We start from the raw sequence: 19,336 nt of genomic DNA, 5'->3' as shown, positions 1-19,336 counted from the left end.
CATGAGTATTTTTCTACTTCTATTTCACTGAGAACCATGAAATCAAGTATTTTTGCTTCATGAAGTATAGATTTTGTTTATAATGATTATTCCTAAGGGAATTAATCTTAAATATTTGCAAAAGCATTATAAGTTATCAGACATTTATAAAGTTTAAGACAGTTTATTAATTAGCCTTAATTTATTTCAAATATTAAAATGAACATTGAGCATAAAGAGAAATCTTACATTTAGATTTCGATATGCACTTACTAAAAAAGTCCTTAAACTAAACTATAATCTAAATGGCAGGATCAGCTAGCTCCATCAGTACTCAGTCAAGCAATACAATGTAATCAATTTGCCATTACCAGAGCAGCTATACTGCTTCAGAAGCATTAACGGCTTTACCTTACAAATGGCAAATAGTTTTACCTTTTCCTTTTCCAAAGGGTTGAGGTGGTACACAGAAGAAAGGGATTTAGGAAGACCACCTCCAAAATACAAAAGGAAGAAGAAAGTCACAATTAATAGTTTATTCACTACAAGACAGGTCATGGTGCAAACACTCTGGTAATAACAGATTGACAGCATCTAGTACTGCTGACTCCTCTAGAGTAAGAAAACCAACATTTACAAAAATTTAGAAAGGGAAGGTCCAAAGGGGGAAAAAAAATTAACCATCTTTTAAAAGCAGTATGTACCTTACTGCAGTATTAGTCATATATATCAGGTTCAAAATCTAACACATTGAACTCTGCAATTAGTATTTATACTGCAGTAATTTTTGAGGCCACTGTCCCATCAGCTTCCTACTGAGTAGTGCTTATTTCATACAAAAACCCCACAAACCTAACACTAAATCTTAAGCAGACCCTAGCACAACTTGCAACATTCCTATCTAATTACATTTCCATTTAGGTGAAAGTGGTTAGATTTCTAGGCAACCCATTTCCAAAAGAAGATCAAAACATCTTTTCTTCTTCACGAAGAACATGGCTAGCAAATGAGGAAATGACTAAAAGAACATAAATAACGCTGTTCTTACTTGTGTTAACTGTGATTAAGCTGAATAAACAAAAGCTCTAAGTCTCCAAACACAATCCAGCATCGGACTAAGACAGGTCTCTCTGTCTTTTGCCCCTGGGGAGAGGAGGGATGGAGGGAGGATGGCAGGCACAGGAAAAATGAAAGGGAAGACACAAAGCTAAAGCTGCTTTGGAAAACACATGTACAGATGTGTATTTGGCCATAGGATAGTAGTTGTTCTTGTTGAACAAGATCATCTACTATAATATATGGAAGTTGAGACAGTATCTTTTCACTGCTACGCACTTTATTTTTTTAAATTGTTTCTTCTTTGGAAAGCAAAACAAAAAACTGCTGAAATAAATTATTTGAGCAGCAGAACAAGAATCTTCAAGTTCGGTTTATTAATATTAGAAAAGTATTTTTCAACTGCCAACATTAATATCTTCAAATTATTAGTTATCTTTTGTCTTATCACACAATGATTTAATACTATAGATTAATATCACTATCTCAATAGAAATCTATCAACTGCTACTCTCCAGATCTTTTGTAGGAGAATATTTGTTTGTACATCCTTTCTTGCCTCAAGGGCTTTTAAAAACAGAAAATGAAGCTAAGTGAGAAAAGAACTTCACTCTGTTGCATAACAACACAGTTCAGTCAAAGTTTAAATTCACTGTTAAATACAGTTATCAATGTAATTTCATTTTCTTAATCCTACAAGTCTTATAATCATCAGAAAGAAGAGCAGTACAAGACTTGTACATGGACGGTTAGATGACTGAAGGAAATTCTAGATGCTGCTGAAGACTGAAAAAAAAATGAATAAAAGTCTAGTTTCTGCTTGTTTCATTTAAAGGAATCTTTCTATGTGTTTGATCTGAAATCTCCTCAGTGTAATTTGAATCCACTAACTATTCTGAATCTCTCAGCAATGGAATAAGACTATCTGTTGCTTCCAAATGCCAAACGTCATTCCCAAAAGCAACTGCAATTTCTTAAGACTGCCTCCTCCATTCCAAGAGAAAGCAGGAGTGTGAGTAAATATGCTTAGCAATAGTAGCTATTGGTTAGAGGTAAGGAGAAGAGTCTTGTACATTACCCTCCTATAAGCATAAAATCTTCAGTATTAACATGACTCATAAGAGCAGTTCTGACTCAGTTTGATCAAGAGCATATCCTTTTTTTGCATTACATCCAAAATGGTAGCCTCTAGACAAGGAACTAGATGGGATTACTGCAACATCTAACATTTGTTCTTATTTAGCTTTCCGCTAAACACAATCAAAATGTGAAACGGCAATATTAAATCATAGCTGCATTGCGTGAACTGAGTCATAAACACGGACAAATGTTTCATCACTGAAGGCTTCTCTACCAAGCGCTCTGCAAGAATCCTAGTATTCCAGCTCCTCACAGTTTGCAAGATGCATTAGAGTTCTTGGCAAGAGCTTTTTTACACAAGATGATAATCAGGAAACTACTTATGTAGAGTTCACAATCTTATTCTGAGATTGAAAATCATTTGCTGCTTTGCAAAAAAATATTTTGACAATAGTGCCAGTTGGATGTGTCATCACTACCTTAGCCCATACAAAATTGCTGTCTCCCTAAGACTGTTTATACGCATTTGTCTTCTTTCATTTTATTGTTCATTAGGACTGCTCAGATATAATAAGGAATTATTAATTTTAAGCAAAAATTCTGAGCATGGCCTGTTTTTAGAAGACCTATATATTGAATATTCCCATAAAGAGGTATTTATCATTTCTACCAATGGAGGTTAACTTTTTGCACTCTTTTCCTTATAATGATGTAGCCTGAGGCAAAACTTCCTCAGAATACAATCGGGCATTTCTCTGCTGCTTGTCTCACTGTTGGCTTCATGAAGTGCACACGGAGCAGGTTCAGGTTAGGTAAAGGTTTTCAAGGAAGCACTACTGTGTGCTACAGCTTTGAGACTTCATTCCTAAGAAACCAACCTTCAAAAATACTACTGCAATAGTTTAAGCCAGGAAGCAGTGGCAACTATACTTAGATGGACAGGGCTTAGTATCTATCATACGATTTCTGCTCACTTTTTGCACTGATTGCCAAGAAGCTTACTTTCCTTAATAGCAAGGTTGTTGAATAGACACTATCAGTCTCAAGTTCTCACTGTAACACTCACCAGAAGTCATACTTTTTTTAGACGTTAAATTGGTTTTATTTAACTACTAGCAAGCAGATTAGCAGGTGTGTTGTACAGCATTCATATGATTGCCAAAGCAAGCCCTGGGATTTCATAATGAAGAATTTCAGAGCAACTAGTACTTGGGATTTGATTCTGCTGCAAAACTGATTTAAAATTTCCTTCCTAATGGGATAAAATTAAGAAAACTCTTATTGTTTGGCAATGCTCTCACTGGTGTTCACATCCAGGGAGAATACTAGTCTTCTTTGCAGCTCCAAAACATTCTCTTGGCAACCCTATGAGATTTAGGCTACTCTCAGTAAGTAGCAGTCCCCCAAATTAGGTATGTCTTCCATAAATTCTTGCTTTCTGTCTTAAAAAGCAAATTATTATCTTCCTACTAGCCCTCAAATGATTTAGGCCTATGACACTCTGCTGGCCCCCACTGGAAGTTCAACCAAGGAAGGCTGTTCCTCCCCCTCTTGGACTGCCCTATTCCTTGTCTAAGCCCTTGCATCCTTTACAGCTACAGACACTTCCCTGGACATGTCAAGACACCTTTCAGCATCTTGCTAGATAATTATTTACAAAGAACAGTAGTTTCATAAGCAGCTTTCTGTTTATGAAATAAACAAACTACTGGCACTACACAGGGGTTTTTTAAAGTTAAATTTATACAGTTACCATGGTAGGTTGCGGCAGAATCTTCAGGCTAAAAAACCTGTCCCAGTAAAGCAATACAAAAAGTTTCAATTCATCTGGTTTTGTGCATTTGTTCATTTAGAACTTGGGTATCTGGATGTCTTAAAAAGTTATCCCAAAAACTGGAATAATATATCAACAGCACACTCAGCCTTCTGGCAGAAGGTATTCTATTAGCTTCTAAGAAAGCTCAAAAATCATACATGAGTTTTCAGCTAGCCATTTCATAGCTGCATTCCCATGAATCATGTGGAATTTTAGTTGAGTTTATTAGTTCTATAACAGAAACTCGACTCACTGGCCTAGTGACCATACCCAGAAACAGCAGAAAAATTAGATTTCACAGGAAGACATGTGTGAAGATAAAGGAGCATGTGATCACTAAAATGGATAAACCAACTTATCCCCAAATCAACAGCAATCACTCCTTGTGTTTCTTCCTCCTCCCCCACAAAACTACATGCTTTTCCTTACTATCTTAACTACAATAGGCACAAATTTTATTGAAACAGTTTCACTGTTGGCTCACATGTCCTGACAGCAAGGGTAGGAAATTAGTCTTCTCCAAGCATTCTACCAGTACCTTTTTGGATCTTTTCAAAATTTAGCCTTGTTGTTAGTAATAAGTCTGCTCTCCATCATTCAAGGATAGCCACCTTCAAGCTACATAGCTAGTAGATAATACTCGGGACAAATTTAAGCTTTGTATTCTTCTAAGGAACTGAAAAAAAACCTGCAAAAGCAGAGGACACAAAATACTGAAGTTTTTTAGAGCAGAGGCAAGACTTTACAGCTGGAACAAACTCAAGTCATCCTTGTTTCAGGCACAAAAAGGGATAGAATACATACTTCACCATTGGCTTACAGGATGTACATGGGTGTACCTAAAATAAAGTTGAGGATATGTCTTTACTGTTCCATTGCTAAAGTGTTGCCAAAGTATACTGAAAGTATATTGAAAAGTATATACCCTAGTCCACACCCACATCTGTCTTCTCCCTAGACAAATGCCATCTATATAGAGTTTATTTCTCCTTTAAGGTTGCACGGGAAGAACTGGGTTGTCCTAAAATTCATTTTCTGAATAAGGATAACTTGTTTAAGAGCAGTACCTCTGTCACTAGCATTCTGGAATTGTGTCATTTTAATGCCTTTAAAAAAAGAAAACCAACCAAACCCACAACATAAAAAAACAGAGAATGGATTGAAGTGTATAAACTGACTTCACCAGGACATTACAATTAAAGTATCTTCTACTTGACTAGCATATTAAGAAAACAATCAACAACAGAAGAAGAAAACTAAGTATTCTATGTATAGTCCAGCAACCCACGGTATAATTAAATTCTACTTACTAAACAAAATTTGTTTTTAAGCTGTGTGCTACTTACTCATAATTAAAACCAGTATATTCCATACCAAAGTTATAGGACTATTACTGTAACATTCTAAAATAAGAGTACCAATAAAATTTAACATACAGCCCTAAACAAGACTATAAGTCAGGAGGCCAAATGGCTGTACTGATGCGCTTTTTGCTTTTTCAGAAGAGATCTTCTGCGTACAAATAGTACCTTAAGAAATATTAGTTATTTTTCTGAGCCACAGGACACTAGTTTCTCAAGTTGTTTTCTTTTTAACTTATTTTCCTCATATGGATTGCTTTCTTCTAATGTAACCAAGGATAAGTTTACAAGGAAGGACACGGTTCAGAGCATACAAAAACTTCCACTGGTAGCAATTCTATGTTACAGAATCAGATACATAGACATATCTTTCTTTCTGAATGCACAGCAGAAAATGACCATTCATTGTGACAGAAAGGCTAATCTAATTCATCTGACTGGTGAAAAGGTAGTTAAAAGACTGCCTACGTGTTTCATGCTTTAAGGAATACCTCTAGATAGTAGGTAAGTCTGGAAAGACTGGGGACTAGAACATGCAAGCCAAAGTATCTCAGGATCCTGTTGATATATGAAAAAAAGAGTCCCCAAGCAGGTCTCAAGATCTGCCAAGTACTCTTCCTCTCCAAAGGGAAAAGCAGACAGTTGTATCCACTATCAAACAGATCAACATTTACATGCATACAGAGACCTGACTAACCCACAATAAAGGGCAGTCATTGCCTTCAATCCTAAACCACAAGAAATCTAAAGCAGACAATTTGATGGGTACATAGGCTATGGCTTTTTTTTTTTTGTAGCTTCCATGGATGTTTAACACACCAAGTGAACAGAGACAGCAAGGTAAACCTGTATATAAGTCTTCACACTATTATTTTGACAAATAATGATCTAAGCTGTGACAGTTATTATTACAATATACATATGCATAGCCAGAGATTGCATCATTTGTGGTATCAACAATTAATAGGACAATCTGTTTCACACTGGCACTAATAGTGCAGCATAGGTAAAAGGTTTTCTCACCAGTGGAAAACTTCATTGTTTGTACCAAAGGCATCTATAGGCTTGTTGTAGAATCCAAAGCAACTGGCACGGCAAGTTTCGCCAAGAGCTTATCTATCACACATCTCTCCTTCCTTCCAGCCACAAACTATATTAGTTGTTCCAATAAAAGACTGGTTTTTTTCTTACAAGCCTCATGTCAGTCTTCTTACAAGCTTTAAATCAGAACTCATCCAGCTCTTCCATTAGATATTCAAAGTGCTCACGAGCCACATGCTAAGTATATCACAATAAGAACAGATGTACTGCTACGTATTCTTTTAAAATGTAATGGAGGTTTACCCTCACAACAAAATTTTGAGATAAAAGGCTGGAAAAACGTAGAAGTTTTAAGTCTTACATTTCTAGAAGATTTTTCTTGAAATTTTATGAGTGCAACTGACAACTGTAGGCAAACTCAAAAGGAAGTCTTCTATCTGAGGCTGCAATTTCACTAGTAGCTAAGGTGACCTAAGTGGCATTCCGCAGGCAAAAAGGAAAGATCTGACTCTTCCATTCCACAAATGGATCTGCTGTAAGGTGGCTTGAAACTGCTGCTGACGTAGACAGTTAACAGTTTTTGAAGAGGGATCTGGAGTACCAAGCTGATTTTCTTGTGGTTTAGTGAGTTTAGGCAGTTCAGAGTTCTATGAGCAGAGCTGGAAAGAAGCAGCTCCTTCTTTCAGCTGGAGCAAAGCTCCAAGCTTAGCTCATAGGGAATCAGCTTTAAACTCTGAACTTGCCTATTACTAAGGGAAAGGATAAGCAGGCCTCACCTGAAAGATAACATGCTATGAAGTAAGATTAATACACACACCAAGAAAGATTTGGTATTTCTAAGGCTCAGAGTGAAGTCCTACACTCAATTCATATTAGAGACTGCTTTGCTTAAATAATATGAACAATCCGTCTGCAAATACCAATTTCCATCTACACAGCATTTGAAAGCTTTAAGAACAGAACTTTCCCTTCTCCAGCACAGGTAACATACAGCGCTATTCTAACAGGACAGATTCATGTTTAATATTTTTATTTCTCTAACCATGTTTTCACAGTCATCAGTACTGGATTTGTGCAGTGCTAGATTACAATACCTGTCTGACACAGAGCAGCAGTGAGCACAGATAGGAAATGCTGTTGTACTGACAGGCATGTGTGGTGGTTTGCACTGATCTTACAATTTTATGCCTACTTTAAGTAAGCTTCAAGGTTGATCCAGCATAAAGCCTACTGATACAAAGCTCACTCCTCAAAGCTCTTTGGACAGATTTGAACCAGCAAAGCAAGTTTACACTAAATCAGCACTTTATGCCATAGAGCTGTGAAATAGTCAATGTCATTTCAGGAGTCCTAAAGCTTGAGTTATTGTATCATAGAACCATGACCTCAAGCTAGTCAGGATTACAACTAAGAGTTAGCTTGCTTAGCATTTTTGCTGGTCTTGTCCTTTCTTACTCCCTGCAATCGATACTCCACCCTGCATTTAGTTGTTCAGTACGGACTGTTTATATGGTGCATGATGAATTATATCAATGGGCAAATACAGGTTAAATACTTTTAACCCAGAATGGTTCTCCCCATTCAGTTCAACATAAAAATCCTACAAACAGCTGCACAACCACTGGGACTGCCTGTAAGCAAAACTACAGTATGTCTATGCTTACAATAAACTACTAAAGCTGAAGTCTGAAGAGTGTTTTAATATACTGACTGTACCAGACAGGATCTTAGCAAGTCTTAGCTGACCAGATGGGCAACAAAACACAGTCTGGTTCAGCGTTTCTAAACCTCTAAAGGTAACTCTCAGCATCCATGAGATAAGAACAGCAGACAAAGTGCAAGACCTACAGTTCACTTCTCACCCATGTCAGTAGCATTCTTTAGGGGCTCACAACGTATAGCTTAAATAATTGAAGCAGGGTGCAAACCACAGGTGAGAAGCTGCTTTTATGTATACAGAATGCTTTGAAGCAGTAGTAACCTATATCCATCTTCCAAGTAAAAGCCAAACAAAGGTAAACATGTAAACAGCTTTAAAGCCTTCTAGTCTTCTCTTACATAAAATACATTGAAAGTTGTAGTATCTGAAATATAAAGAAGAAAAAAATCAGTTTCAGATACTATACTCCTTAGGAACCTCAGCTATTTTGTGATTTTCCAACCATGCTTTGCCTGCCTCTCCAAAAGCATTTTTTGGTGTAAAGCAGAGCACAACTTATATATATAGTTCCACAAAAAACGCAGAGGAATATCACACATATCATGAAGGGCACAAAAATGCTGAGAACTACTTTGCCTCCTATTTTTGGTACAAGAACATGAAATATAATTTGCAATAGAGGCAAAAAAAAAGACTGTATTGCTGAAGTTAAAGAACCTGCCTTTAAATGTGAGGCAAAAAAAGAGTATGTTTACCTGTTGCTTCTGGTACGCGGTGTTCGGGTTAATTTTGGACTCCAAAAGAAGAGAGCCTAGAAAAAAGAAGTTCCACTTATTTACATGTATACTAAAATTTCCATCTCAACATGAATTTTCTGATCACTCTTTCTTCAAGTAGGTATTAACATCCTTTCTCCCAACAACAAGCCTGTTAAACTCATATTCTACAGCTCTATATTTAATTTTTCCCTCAAAGATATTGTTCACATGGCACAGAACATTCAAGAGTGTTTTGAGGACTGGACTTTTAACCTCTTTCTTATTCTGAGTAATAACTTTTCCACAGAAAATTCTTTAGAGATGACAGTCTGCAAAAAAATCAGCACACAAAAAGCATCACAACTGCATTCCATAGATCACTTATGGTTGTTCTGTACAAAATTTGCTAACCACATGGTATTTGTTCTTAAAGTTTATCTAAAACACTTGCATTGTTTTGCTGGAAAGAATATCCATAAACTAATACTTAGAGTGGCAACCATTGTCACTGCCAATCCCAAAAAGCTTCAGACATGAGAAATTTAGGAATAATGGTTCCACAGCAGCTTATACTGATTTAAGACACAGAATAGCAACTGTGTTCTCCTGTCTGTGTTTTCTTGCCCTTCCTATTGCATAAGTATTAATGTTCATACATGTCACATTTAAATGGTTAGGAGGGTTATCTAGATGAAAACAACCTTTAAAACTACCTTTATTTTTGGTATAATCACTTCCCTCCTGCACCTTACTGCTGAGCTGCACCAATGCCAGTGCATGAAACACTCTTTACAGCTATGATTTCAATGTACATATCTGCAAAGCTTCACTCAACGTACATGAGGAAGCACTGATAAATTAACCTGCACAGTCAGTCTTGTAATTAAAACATAGCTGCGAGCATCCCTTTACAGAGGAACTTCTCCATTCACTTACCTGCTTAAATTAATTATTTTCTAAGAAAAGTCCAACTTTCTTTAAGAAAAGTCTCAACTTCTCAGTTGCATAGCTGTAGTTATAGGGCAGTCTTATTAGAATATTTGTCAAATATCCTCACAAAATCTACACTATAGAAAAATATAAATGTTTCAACCACCTCAAATATGGAAGCCTGAGGATTTGAAGACAGGACAAGAAAACAAATTACTTGGATTCAAAAAACATACTTGGAATTGAAAGTTGTACTTCCAAATCTCACAGCAGAATCAACAATGACTAGCTCATTTTCACTATCTGAAGAGTACACCAGTTACAAAATCCACAGCAAAAAACAATCCAAACCAATGTTCATTTACCAAGTATGACCACCCTCAATCTCACAGGTTACATTTATAAAAGAAACTCTCACTCCTTTCCTGAAGAATTGCCACTGACTAACAGAAGATCGTGGAATCATAGAACAGTTTGGGTTGCAAGGGACCTCCAAAGATCATCTAGTCCAACCACCCTGCAATAAGAAGGGACATCTTCAACTAGGTCAGGTTGCTGAGAGCCATGTCCAGCCTGGCCCTGAATGTCTCCAGGGATGGGGCATCTACCACCCCCCTGGGCAACCTGTACCAGTGTTTCGCCACCCTCATAAAAAAAAATTTCTTCTTTATACCCAGTCTAAATCTCCTCTCTTTTAGTTTAAAACCATTACACCTTGTCCTGTCATAACAGGCCCTGTTAAAATGTCTGTCCCCCTATTTCTTATAAGCCCCATTTAAGTACTGAAAGGCTGCAAATAGGTCTCCCTGGAGCATCCTCTTCTCTGGGCTGAACAATCCCAACTCCCTCAAGCATGCCCTCACATGAGAGGTGTTCCAGTCTTCTGATCATTTTTGTGACCTCCTCTGGACTTGCTCCAACAGGTCCACGTCTTTCCCGTACTGACTATTGCAGAGCTGGACGCAGGACTGCAGGTGGGGTCTCACCAGAGCAGAGTTTAGGGGCAGAATCACCTCCCTTGGCCTGCTGGCCACCCTTCTTTTCAAGCAGCGCAAGATACAATTGGCTTTCTGGGCTGCAAGTGCACATTGCCGGCTCATGTCCAATCTTTCGCTCACCAGTACCCCTGAGTCTTTCTTGGCAGGGCTGCTCTCAATCCCTTCATCCCCCAGCCTGACCCAGGTGCAGGACCTTGCACTTGGCCTTGTTGAACCTCATGAGGTTCACACGGGCCCACTTCTCGAGCTTGTCCAGGTCCCTCTGGATGGCCTCTCATCCCTCAGGCCATGTCAACTGCACCACTCAGCTTGGTGTCATCCAGAAACTTGCTGAGGATGCACTCGATCACAATGTCTACATCATTGATGAAGATATTAGGCTGGGGGAGGTGAGGGAAGAGAGAGACTGAAGAACAACATCACAGAACTTCACTTGCTGAGTGGTGCATCATTAAAGAATTACATAAATATCAGAATAGTTTGCTGTCTGATAAGAAAGTTTATTGCTTCATGAATTTAGAAGATTTATCAAGGATTTTGATATTAATTAGCTTACTACATATGTGATAATCAGATATAATGAATATTTTTTTTAAAGTAACGAAGTTACTTACATGTGATGGCTGCTTCTTCCTGATTTTTAAGTCTGTTGTTCTACAAGAAGCAGCTTTCACTAAAGAAGCTGGCTTGAGAAGCTACCACCCTGTCTCAACTGCTCTTGCAGTAAAAGCTGTTTACAAACTCAGATACAATCCAACAACAAAACTGAACTAAATAGCCCTCAGGGGAAAACAAGACACAACCAAAAAAGCAATCTCCCCTCAAAACCATATATACTACCCTTTTTTTTTCTAAGACTTTCTCCAGTTTTCTAACCCTCATCAGCTCTGTTAACAAGCAGCTTACTTGCTTAAGTGTGACAGTATAACTAAAGAAAAAAGCGAAAATCACGAACTAGAGAGAAGGAAGACATCAAAAATGAGCATTAATGATTCATCCAATACACTGTGGTACTTAGGCCACAGTCTCAAGCTTTGAATTTTGGGTTTGCCTAGTCAATACCTAAAAATAACATTCCCTTTGCCATTACGATAATTAGTTATAGGCAGTATTTCACTTCAATCTTACTTTCACTTTCAAAGCCTCAGCTTCGACTACATGAAGTTTTCGAATATTATTCTGTGATATTATCTTGACTAACTTCCAGAAAATCTTTACAGTCTAGAAATATTTAATAGCAGCAAATACGAACTAGAATATTGTAAGAGTTAAAAGCAATTGATAACTTCAATATTATATTTTAACTGCTGAACACAGATCTACAGACATGGAAATCCTGAAACTAGCAAAGTATAACTTGATGCCATGTTTGACAAAATACTATTAAAAAAAAAAATCTTGAAGACAAGCGAATGCAGACATTTCATCTTCCAGGCTAGAAGCCGATACTAGAGAATGACCTCCCTTCCTAGAGTTACCACAAAAGAGCATTTTTTCTTCTCTACTAAACCTGACACTCGCAAGAGAGACAAATCAAACCTTATAAGGCTTGACTTGCTTCTCATTACCATATGATTCAACTTATTCCTCACCATTTTGGACACTAACTAGAAAAATATGAATTTGGAGATAGAAACATACCAAAGCATAAACTGTGTGCTATAACCTACAACTGCCCCAAATCAATTGTTCTGGAGAATCTCATGCTCCATTTGTGCAATTTGTTCCCCCAAAAGGTCTCAACAAGACAAAACTGGTGACTATTCTGCCAGTTAGTTCAGTGACTTTATTTTCATGCAGCACGTTTTAGAGGATCAGGCCCTCTCCTGATATGAGGCAGCCTTAGATCTCTGTTACTTGCTTCTGGGAACCAGGCAACAGTAACTGATGTCTGTAATGCAAACTTATTCTTCAGAAAAAGGTTAGAGAAATTTAAAATTCAGCAAATGAAGTTTTTCTCCATTCGAAGTCAATATCAGTATTGATTCCTAAACACAGTTCAAGATTCTTACTCTTGCATTTGTCATAAGCAATTACTTTCTATGAAGGTATTTTTCTCTTGGTACTATCCTAGAACATGCTGAGACTATCCAGTCTGCTTTATAAAAAACACACCAACAAAATTTCATCTTCATTGACCCAATGACACTATTCAAAGTCAGGTAAGACCTGAAAACTCACCTTAATGCAAGCTATGGTTTTAATAACGTCCCCTCCCCCCAAATTATGCAGATCTAGTTTTTTCTAAATTATAGCCTTGGATAAATTTGTAAAAGTAACTGCAAAACATTGGTACCAGAAAGTAACATCTGAAACCACCTATAAAGAAGAAAACATTAATTTGCAGAATTCTGTTATTTGCCACTCTAATGTAATATAGCACAGTTGGGATTTTCTGTTAGTATAGTAACAAGGATCTGTGCTGTGAAAGAAATGTGTGTTTAGGGAAAGACTTGCTCAAGGGAGATTAAATACTGCCATACGATACTACTTTCAAAGATACTTAGAGAACATCAAATATCCCAATCCTATAGTCTCAAACAACAAATCTGCAGACTTGTTTACATATATGCATGTGGAAGAGACCTGCTGATACGGAATACCACTCTTCTCCCATCAAACTGTTAGGTGGATCCTTTCTTAAAAGGAGAACAGGTGCAGTGTTGCTTATTACTCCTCACCTGTATACAAATGCTTATGTTTAAATGAAAATTTCAATTCAAGAGGTGTGTTTTGCAAGATGCACGCAGAGGTTTAAGTTCTGCAATCAGTTCTGCTGCTACTGAATCACAGAAACCAATCCACAGAAACTTAGAAACAGCGCAAACTGAGGTCCAAGAAAGTGTTCTGCATTCGCAGGAGACTGTTCCTTAGTCTGACACATTTCTGAAGAGTCAAACCAAACACTAAAGGGAGAACCAGGAGAAAAGAAACAAACAAACAAAAAAAATCCCATCCTTCCCTCCATTTTTTTTTCGTTTTAATTTAAGGTAAGTACATAACCACAAAATTTTCTGTGTTGCTTTCCTAAAAATAAATAAATAAATAAAATTCATCCCTTGAGTTTGAGCAAGGTAAAGAAAACTTAAACCAATTTTTGGCCAAGGCTTCTGCCAGTATTACTGGGTTGCTGATACCTAGCCTAAAGCAACGGCAAGCATGTGGATGCCTACTGTGTTGCAAACGTCATTACCATATAGAATTCAGAAATGGCAAACTACAACTTCTGAATAAAAGCAGATGGTTCCTGAAAAAAAGCTGGTAAACGTCCTCCAATGGGGGAGCTCACTTTGGCTCATCAAAAAGTTTAGTTACAAGACTAGTTGGCTTTAATTAAAAGTCTAAGCTTTCAAATTAACCCATGTTAGCTGAACACAAAAGTTCATTTTAGAGGTCACTTGAGTCATCTGGGCTAAGAACAAAAAAAGTGATCTGAAACCATACAGTGAAAATCTAGAAGCACAAAGACGTTTTAAGAATGAAGCAGGTCACAGCAGCCTAAAATACCATATGAGAAACAGGTAAGAAATCAAAGGCTTCTGATTATACACAAACTCACATGGAAGGTGATGATTTGTAAGAAGGGAGTTTGCCACTGCTCTACTGCAATTCAAATAGAACACACTGCAACTAGGAATCACACAGAAACTTTTCGGGTTTTAAGTAAAAAAAGTTAACAGTTGTTTAAGTGTAAAAAAAAATACTATTACCTGTCTCAAAGCATAATATATCTGATCTGAAAACAGTTTATGATATTTCTGTACTACAACAGATTACTTCAAATTGCCTGCAATGACTCTTAAAGATTAGTTCCTGGGAGCATTAAACACCTCAGATAGCAACACAAATCATTCATCTACTCTAAATTCTTTTAAGATGGTGCTAAAAAAACACCAACCCATGACAAAAAAAAAAATACGACTCCTCTAGATAAGAAAAATTGCACTATTATTCAATTCTTATTGCTCCAACTCCAGATGATAGCTTACTTTGGACTTGACATACCAACTGTAGCTCTCTTATCTGAAAACCCTGACCATGCCATAAAATCTCAACCACTTGTAAAACAGCTACAGAGATACACCAAGTAACAGCTGCACAATCAAAAGACCGAACCATGTGCTAGCCCAGATGGTCAGCCAAATGAACCCCTGGTAATTCTGCTGTTGCTCTGTGCACAGCCGAACTGGCCCTTTAACCAGAGTGGGAATTTCCCCCACAGCAGGAACTGCTGCAAACATCCCCCACGGCCTCCCCCACTCAGGAAACGGAGCCTTCAACTTGAGACAGATCCGAGGTTTTCAGTCAGCTTCCTGGAGTAAGTCAGTAAGAACATGCCATCGTGCACACCACGAATCTCAGCTCAAAGGCGAGGAAAAGCTGGTTTAGAAAAGGAGGAAGGAAGAAGTTTCATTGTGGAAAGAGGAGGAGCTGACAAAGACAATACAAGAATGCAATGGAAACACGGAGGCAAATGGTGTGTAGGTCAGGTTCCTAGTACTTGTATGTTTTTAATAACTATTAAAAAAAACCCAAACGCAACACACACTCAACAACTTCATGTAGTTAAAAAACCATGCAAGGGAATGCACAAATTGCATAAACACCTAAACCACAAGTCCGGTATTGCCTTTTTCCAAATCATTTGCTCACATGTAAAAATGACTCCATTAGCCTTCAAAATCAGCCCACAAACAATTGACACGGGGAGTAAAGAAACTATAAATCAAATCTTATGAGGTGTTTACAGAAGCAAGTTAGAAAGAATAGCCTATTAATAGAGTGCACATTTACACCCAGGACTGATACTACCTACTAAATTAAGAACTTAAGCTCTGTATATTATTCAATACTCCAAGTAGATGCATGCTGTTTGAGAGAAGTCTAATGTGTGTATCCTATTGAACATAGTTCTGTCTATTAGGTGCAATTAGTGAGTTTGAGCCCATTCTGCTTTGATTAAACTATCTTAGCTATGCAACATGAAGTAATGACTTCATCATTGTTTTGGGATCTTCTATACCGATTTGTATTTTGCTTCTTACAGACGTTCATTTACAACATATAAGCTGGCAACAGCAGTCCAGTTCAGGTTCTAATCAGTCTTAAGCATAAATATCCCACTGAAAGTCAATAATGGGATTTTCGTTTGAATGGGCTATTTCTTCACAAGCAGGTTATAAACTGCAGTTCCTTTGCTTTTTCTAAAAAGAATTAGTAAAAAAAAAAAAAAGAAAAAATCAGGAAATTGTTTAGTGTACAGAAGACATGACAGTCTTAAAACACAAACACAGCAGCCATGTAGACAGAAAGGACTGTATCTACAACAAAATATCCTGTAAAGATTAGCCTAAAAATTTAGTGATAACCTCTTTACCTCCCTCATGTTGAAATTAAACTAAATCACTCCCCTCATATAGAAATTAAACTGAATCTATTTCCATTTTGAATGCTTTCTCTTGCATTATGAAATTGGCCCAACTATGAATGCATCTTCTTCAGTGTCAAATAAATAAAATCAAGTATCAATTTAACTTTTTAAAGTATAATCGAGGAACTACAAAACCCTGAGATTCATGCTTATCAAAAGCTCAATTATCAAAATCCTGCTTAGATGGAAGTTTGATTCCTCTATATCAGTTTATGATCTTTGCTGTTGAGATTATTGTACAGTTTGTCAGAACTTTCTCAAACTGTAAGAACGAATGATTCCCAAGTTGCTCTTCATCCTAGTTCTGACAATGAAAAAGCCAAATAAAGAAAATTACAAGGTCTGTTGACAGTCACAAGCTACTACTACATCTAGAAGTCACTAGATACAGTAGCCATGTACCTAATAAAGTAATAAGTCACGCACTGACAGACTTTACTAGCAAAATGGTACATGCTAGATATTGCAAAGCATACATTTTAAAATCTACTCTGATCACAGCAGCCATGAACTCAACCAATAACCAAGACTAGCCAAAACGTGTAGCTAGAGGGGCAGATACTAGTACTCAACCTATACTACTGACATATGTTGTCATAAAATGTAAAGGAAGTAGATAATGCACCATTTTAAATTTATTTACAGGAAGATTCAGAACTGCTTAAGGACTGAGAACTACTACTCCATTAAAAAAAAGCATCACTGAAAATGCTGTTCTGTCCACTGTGTTGCCTTTACTACTATAACCACCATACTTTGGTAACTGTTGCTAGCTTTTAGAATGTTTTGCATAATTCTTGCTACCAAAGGGAAAAAAAAGGCTGTTAGCCATCCAATGATCTTTTAAAAATTTATACTTAAAAACATGATCCAAGTTTTTAATAACTCCTTTCCTGAGGGTATCATATCCAGAAACATCCAAAGAAGGATACATCACAATGATCAGTTTTGAAACCGAAGTACATTGGGCACCTAGCAATAGATTACCCGATATCCAAACCCATACAAGATTTGCAAGACCTGAAGATATTTTGTATGCAACACTGTGTATTCACTATGAACCAACTGTCTACTACACTTACACTTGACAGCAATCTTCCATTTCTTTCACTTGGCCTAACACGACTGAACTATAGTTAGTGCCTACTACTTGCTTTTAGGAATCACATCTGAATTACACAGTTAAAACATTAAGGCAACAGACACAAAGCCGAGCCCAGCTCCTTTTCTGGGTAGGACGAGGAAAGATTGTGCCTTCAGACATACACACTTACCATCACTCTCTGCCCTGACTAGCAGGGACATGCCCTTCAGCCTCTCCACGTAGCAAGAGGACACATGCCCTGTGCCTCGATCATCCCACTGGCGGTCCTCGTTTAGCGTGTAAACCTTCACCCTCCGCCGGGTGTCAGTCATCCTGCCGCCTGCCACAGCACAGCCACCGCTCTGGCTGGCAACTGCTGGAGGAGCAGGAGGCTGGCTGAGGGCTAGGCCCCCCTCAGGGGAGGGGACCGGGAAAGAAGGGAGCAGCCCCACACGGGCACGCCAAGCGAGCTCTTCTTACTCCTCTTCAGTGCTCCAATGGGATCCTCATTATCGAGGGTAACAGAGGATTGGGGGGCGCGGGGGAAACGGGGGAACAAGAAAAGAGGTGAAGATGTGCAAGGGGAGCTCCTCCAGGCACAGGCAGGCGCTGCACAAAAGCCAAGCAAGCCTACGCAGGGGAGAGCCGCAGAGAGGAGAGAGGCTCTTTGCAGGGTGAAGGGCAGGCAGGAGAGGCGGTGAAAAAGGGATCCTGAAGGAGAAGTGGATCCACGGCAGTGGAAGCAGCAGTGGAGAGGAGATGGCACGGGCGGCCACGGCCAGCCGGCCCGGGGTGACAGGAGCGGCCGAGCCTGGACGCCGGGGCCCTAGCGAAGGAAGCAGGCGGGAGGCTGGCGAGGCCGGGCTGGAGCTGGCGGGGGCAGGCGAGCGGGAGAGGAGCCTCTCGCCCCGGCCCGGAGCTCGGCTCTATTGTGCAGCAGCTGCCCAGGCCCGAAGCCCCTCGCTCGCCGTCCGTCAGCGCGGGGCTCCGAGGAGCCGCCCTCCTTCCCGCCGGGCCGGCCGGGCCTGCCGGCACTGCCTGTCCTGGGGGCAGGATGAAGCGGGCGGGCTCGCTCAGCGTCCCGGCTCCCCCATGGGCTCCCGTCGCAGGCGGCGGCTTCACTCCCAGCCCGACTCGGCCGCCATATTCTTCTTCTTCCTTCTCCTCCTCCTCCTGGTGCTGCGGCGACTCAGTCCCGACTCCTCAGCGCGCCCAGCGACGTGGCTGCACTCCAGGCACTCAGCAGCCCGGGCGGCAGAGAGGCGCTCTACCCTACCACGGGGACGAGCGGCGACGGCGCGGCCCGTCCAGCCCAGCTCCCACCGGCTCCGTCTCCGCCTCAGTCAGTGCGCGGCCGCCATCTTGGTTTCACCTCTCACTGGAGGCGCGGGGTCTCCCAGCCAGCGGCAGCACGGGCTGCCCGCCAGCATTTAAAGGGCCAGCTGCCCCGAGCGGGCAGTGGGTCGGCGGTGCGCTCCGCACCCACGGGTGGGCCCGCGCTGCCGGGCCCCACGCAGCCCCGGCCGCCCCACGCAGCACCGCGCCCTGCCGCACAGCACCGCGCCCAGCGCCGCCCCCACCGCCGCCCCCACGCGGCGCCCTGCTGGGATCGCTCTCGGAGCGCGCGGGCGGGACACGCGTGGGGCCTTGGTCCGGCCGTTGCCGGGGGGCGGGGGCGCAGCGCGGCCCGGGCCAACGGCGCAGGGTCAGCACCGGCTGCCCCGCTGCTGCCCGCGCCCGGCGGCAGCTCTGCCCGCTCTCCGCGGGGCGCCCCGGGCCTCGCCGGGCGCTGCCGGGGCCGGGGGGCGGCCCCACGTGTGCGCCGGGCCGCGAAACGCGCGGCCCCGCGTCCCGCCGCGCACGGGAGTTGGGGTCGCTGCTCCCGCCCCGCGCCTGCCTGGGTTGGACCTGGGACCGTGTTCCGGCTGAGCACAACTGGACCGGTCCTCTCGCAAAATGTTGGGGGTTTTCTTTTCCTTTTTTTTTTTTTTTTTTTCTCTGTCGCACGTTGCTGAGTGATCCGAAAGTTCAACATCTTCTGGTGGAGCGGCTGTTGGATCTCCATAGACAGAGATGGGATCTAACAATTGCAATAACAAACAGAAGCTGTCGAGTCTCCGCTTGTGCCACTGCTGCCAATAT

The 19,336-nt window shown here is 40.5% G+C and overlaps 1 protein-coding gene across 1 annotated transcript in view; it reads right to left on the bottom strand.

The window, feature by feature from the left end:
• The window catches only part of PPP4R3A (protein phosphatase 4 regulatory subunit 3A), a 45,144-nt gene extending 26,388 nt beyond the window's left edge, over window positions 1-18,756 (bottom strand). Inside the window, exons 1-2 of the mRNA XM_065636301.1 lie at window positions 17,385-18,756; window positions 8,749-8,804 (exon numbers count right to left, since the gene is read on the bottom strand). Of these exons, the coding sequence (XP_065492373.1) occupies window positions 8,749-8,804; window positions 17,385-17,526 (198 nt within the window). The 5' untranslated portion in view covers window positions 17,527-18,756. The remainder of the gene's footprint in view (window positions 1-8,748; window positions 8,805-17,384) is intronic.
• Between the last annotated feature and the right edge of the window lie 580 nt (window positions 18,757-19,336).

The sequence above is a fragment of the Caloenas nicobarica genome, chromosome 5 (assembly GCF_036013445.1).
Source record: "Caloenas nicobarica isolate bCalNic1 chromosome 5, bCalNic1.hap1, whole genome shotgun sequence".
Classification (NCBI taxonomy): Eukaryota; Metazoa; Chordata; class Aves; order Columbiformes; family Columbidae; genus Caloenas; species Caloenas nicobarica.
The sequence above is the reverse complement of the archived record's forward strand: the minus strand, read 5'-3'. Positions and strand labels throughout refer to the sequence as shown.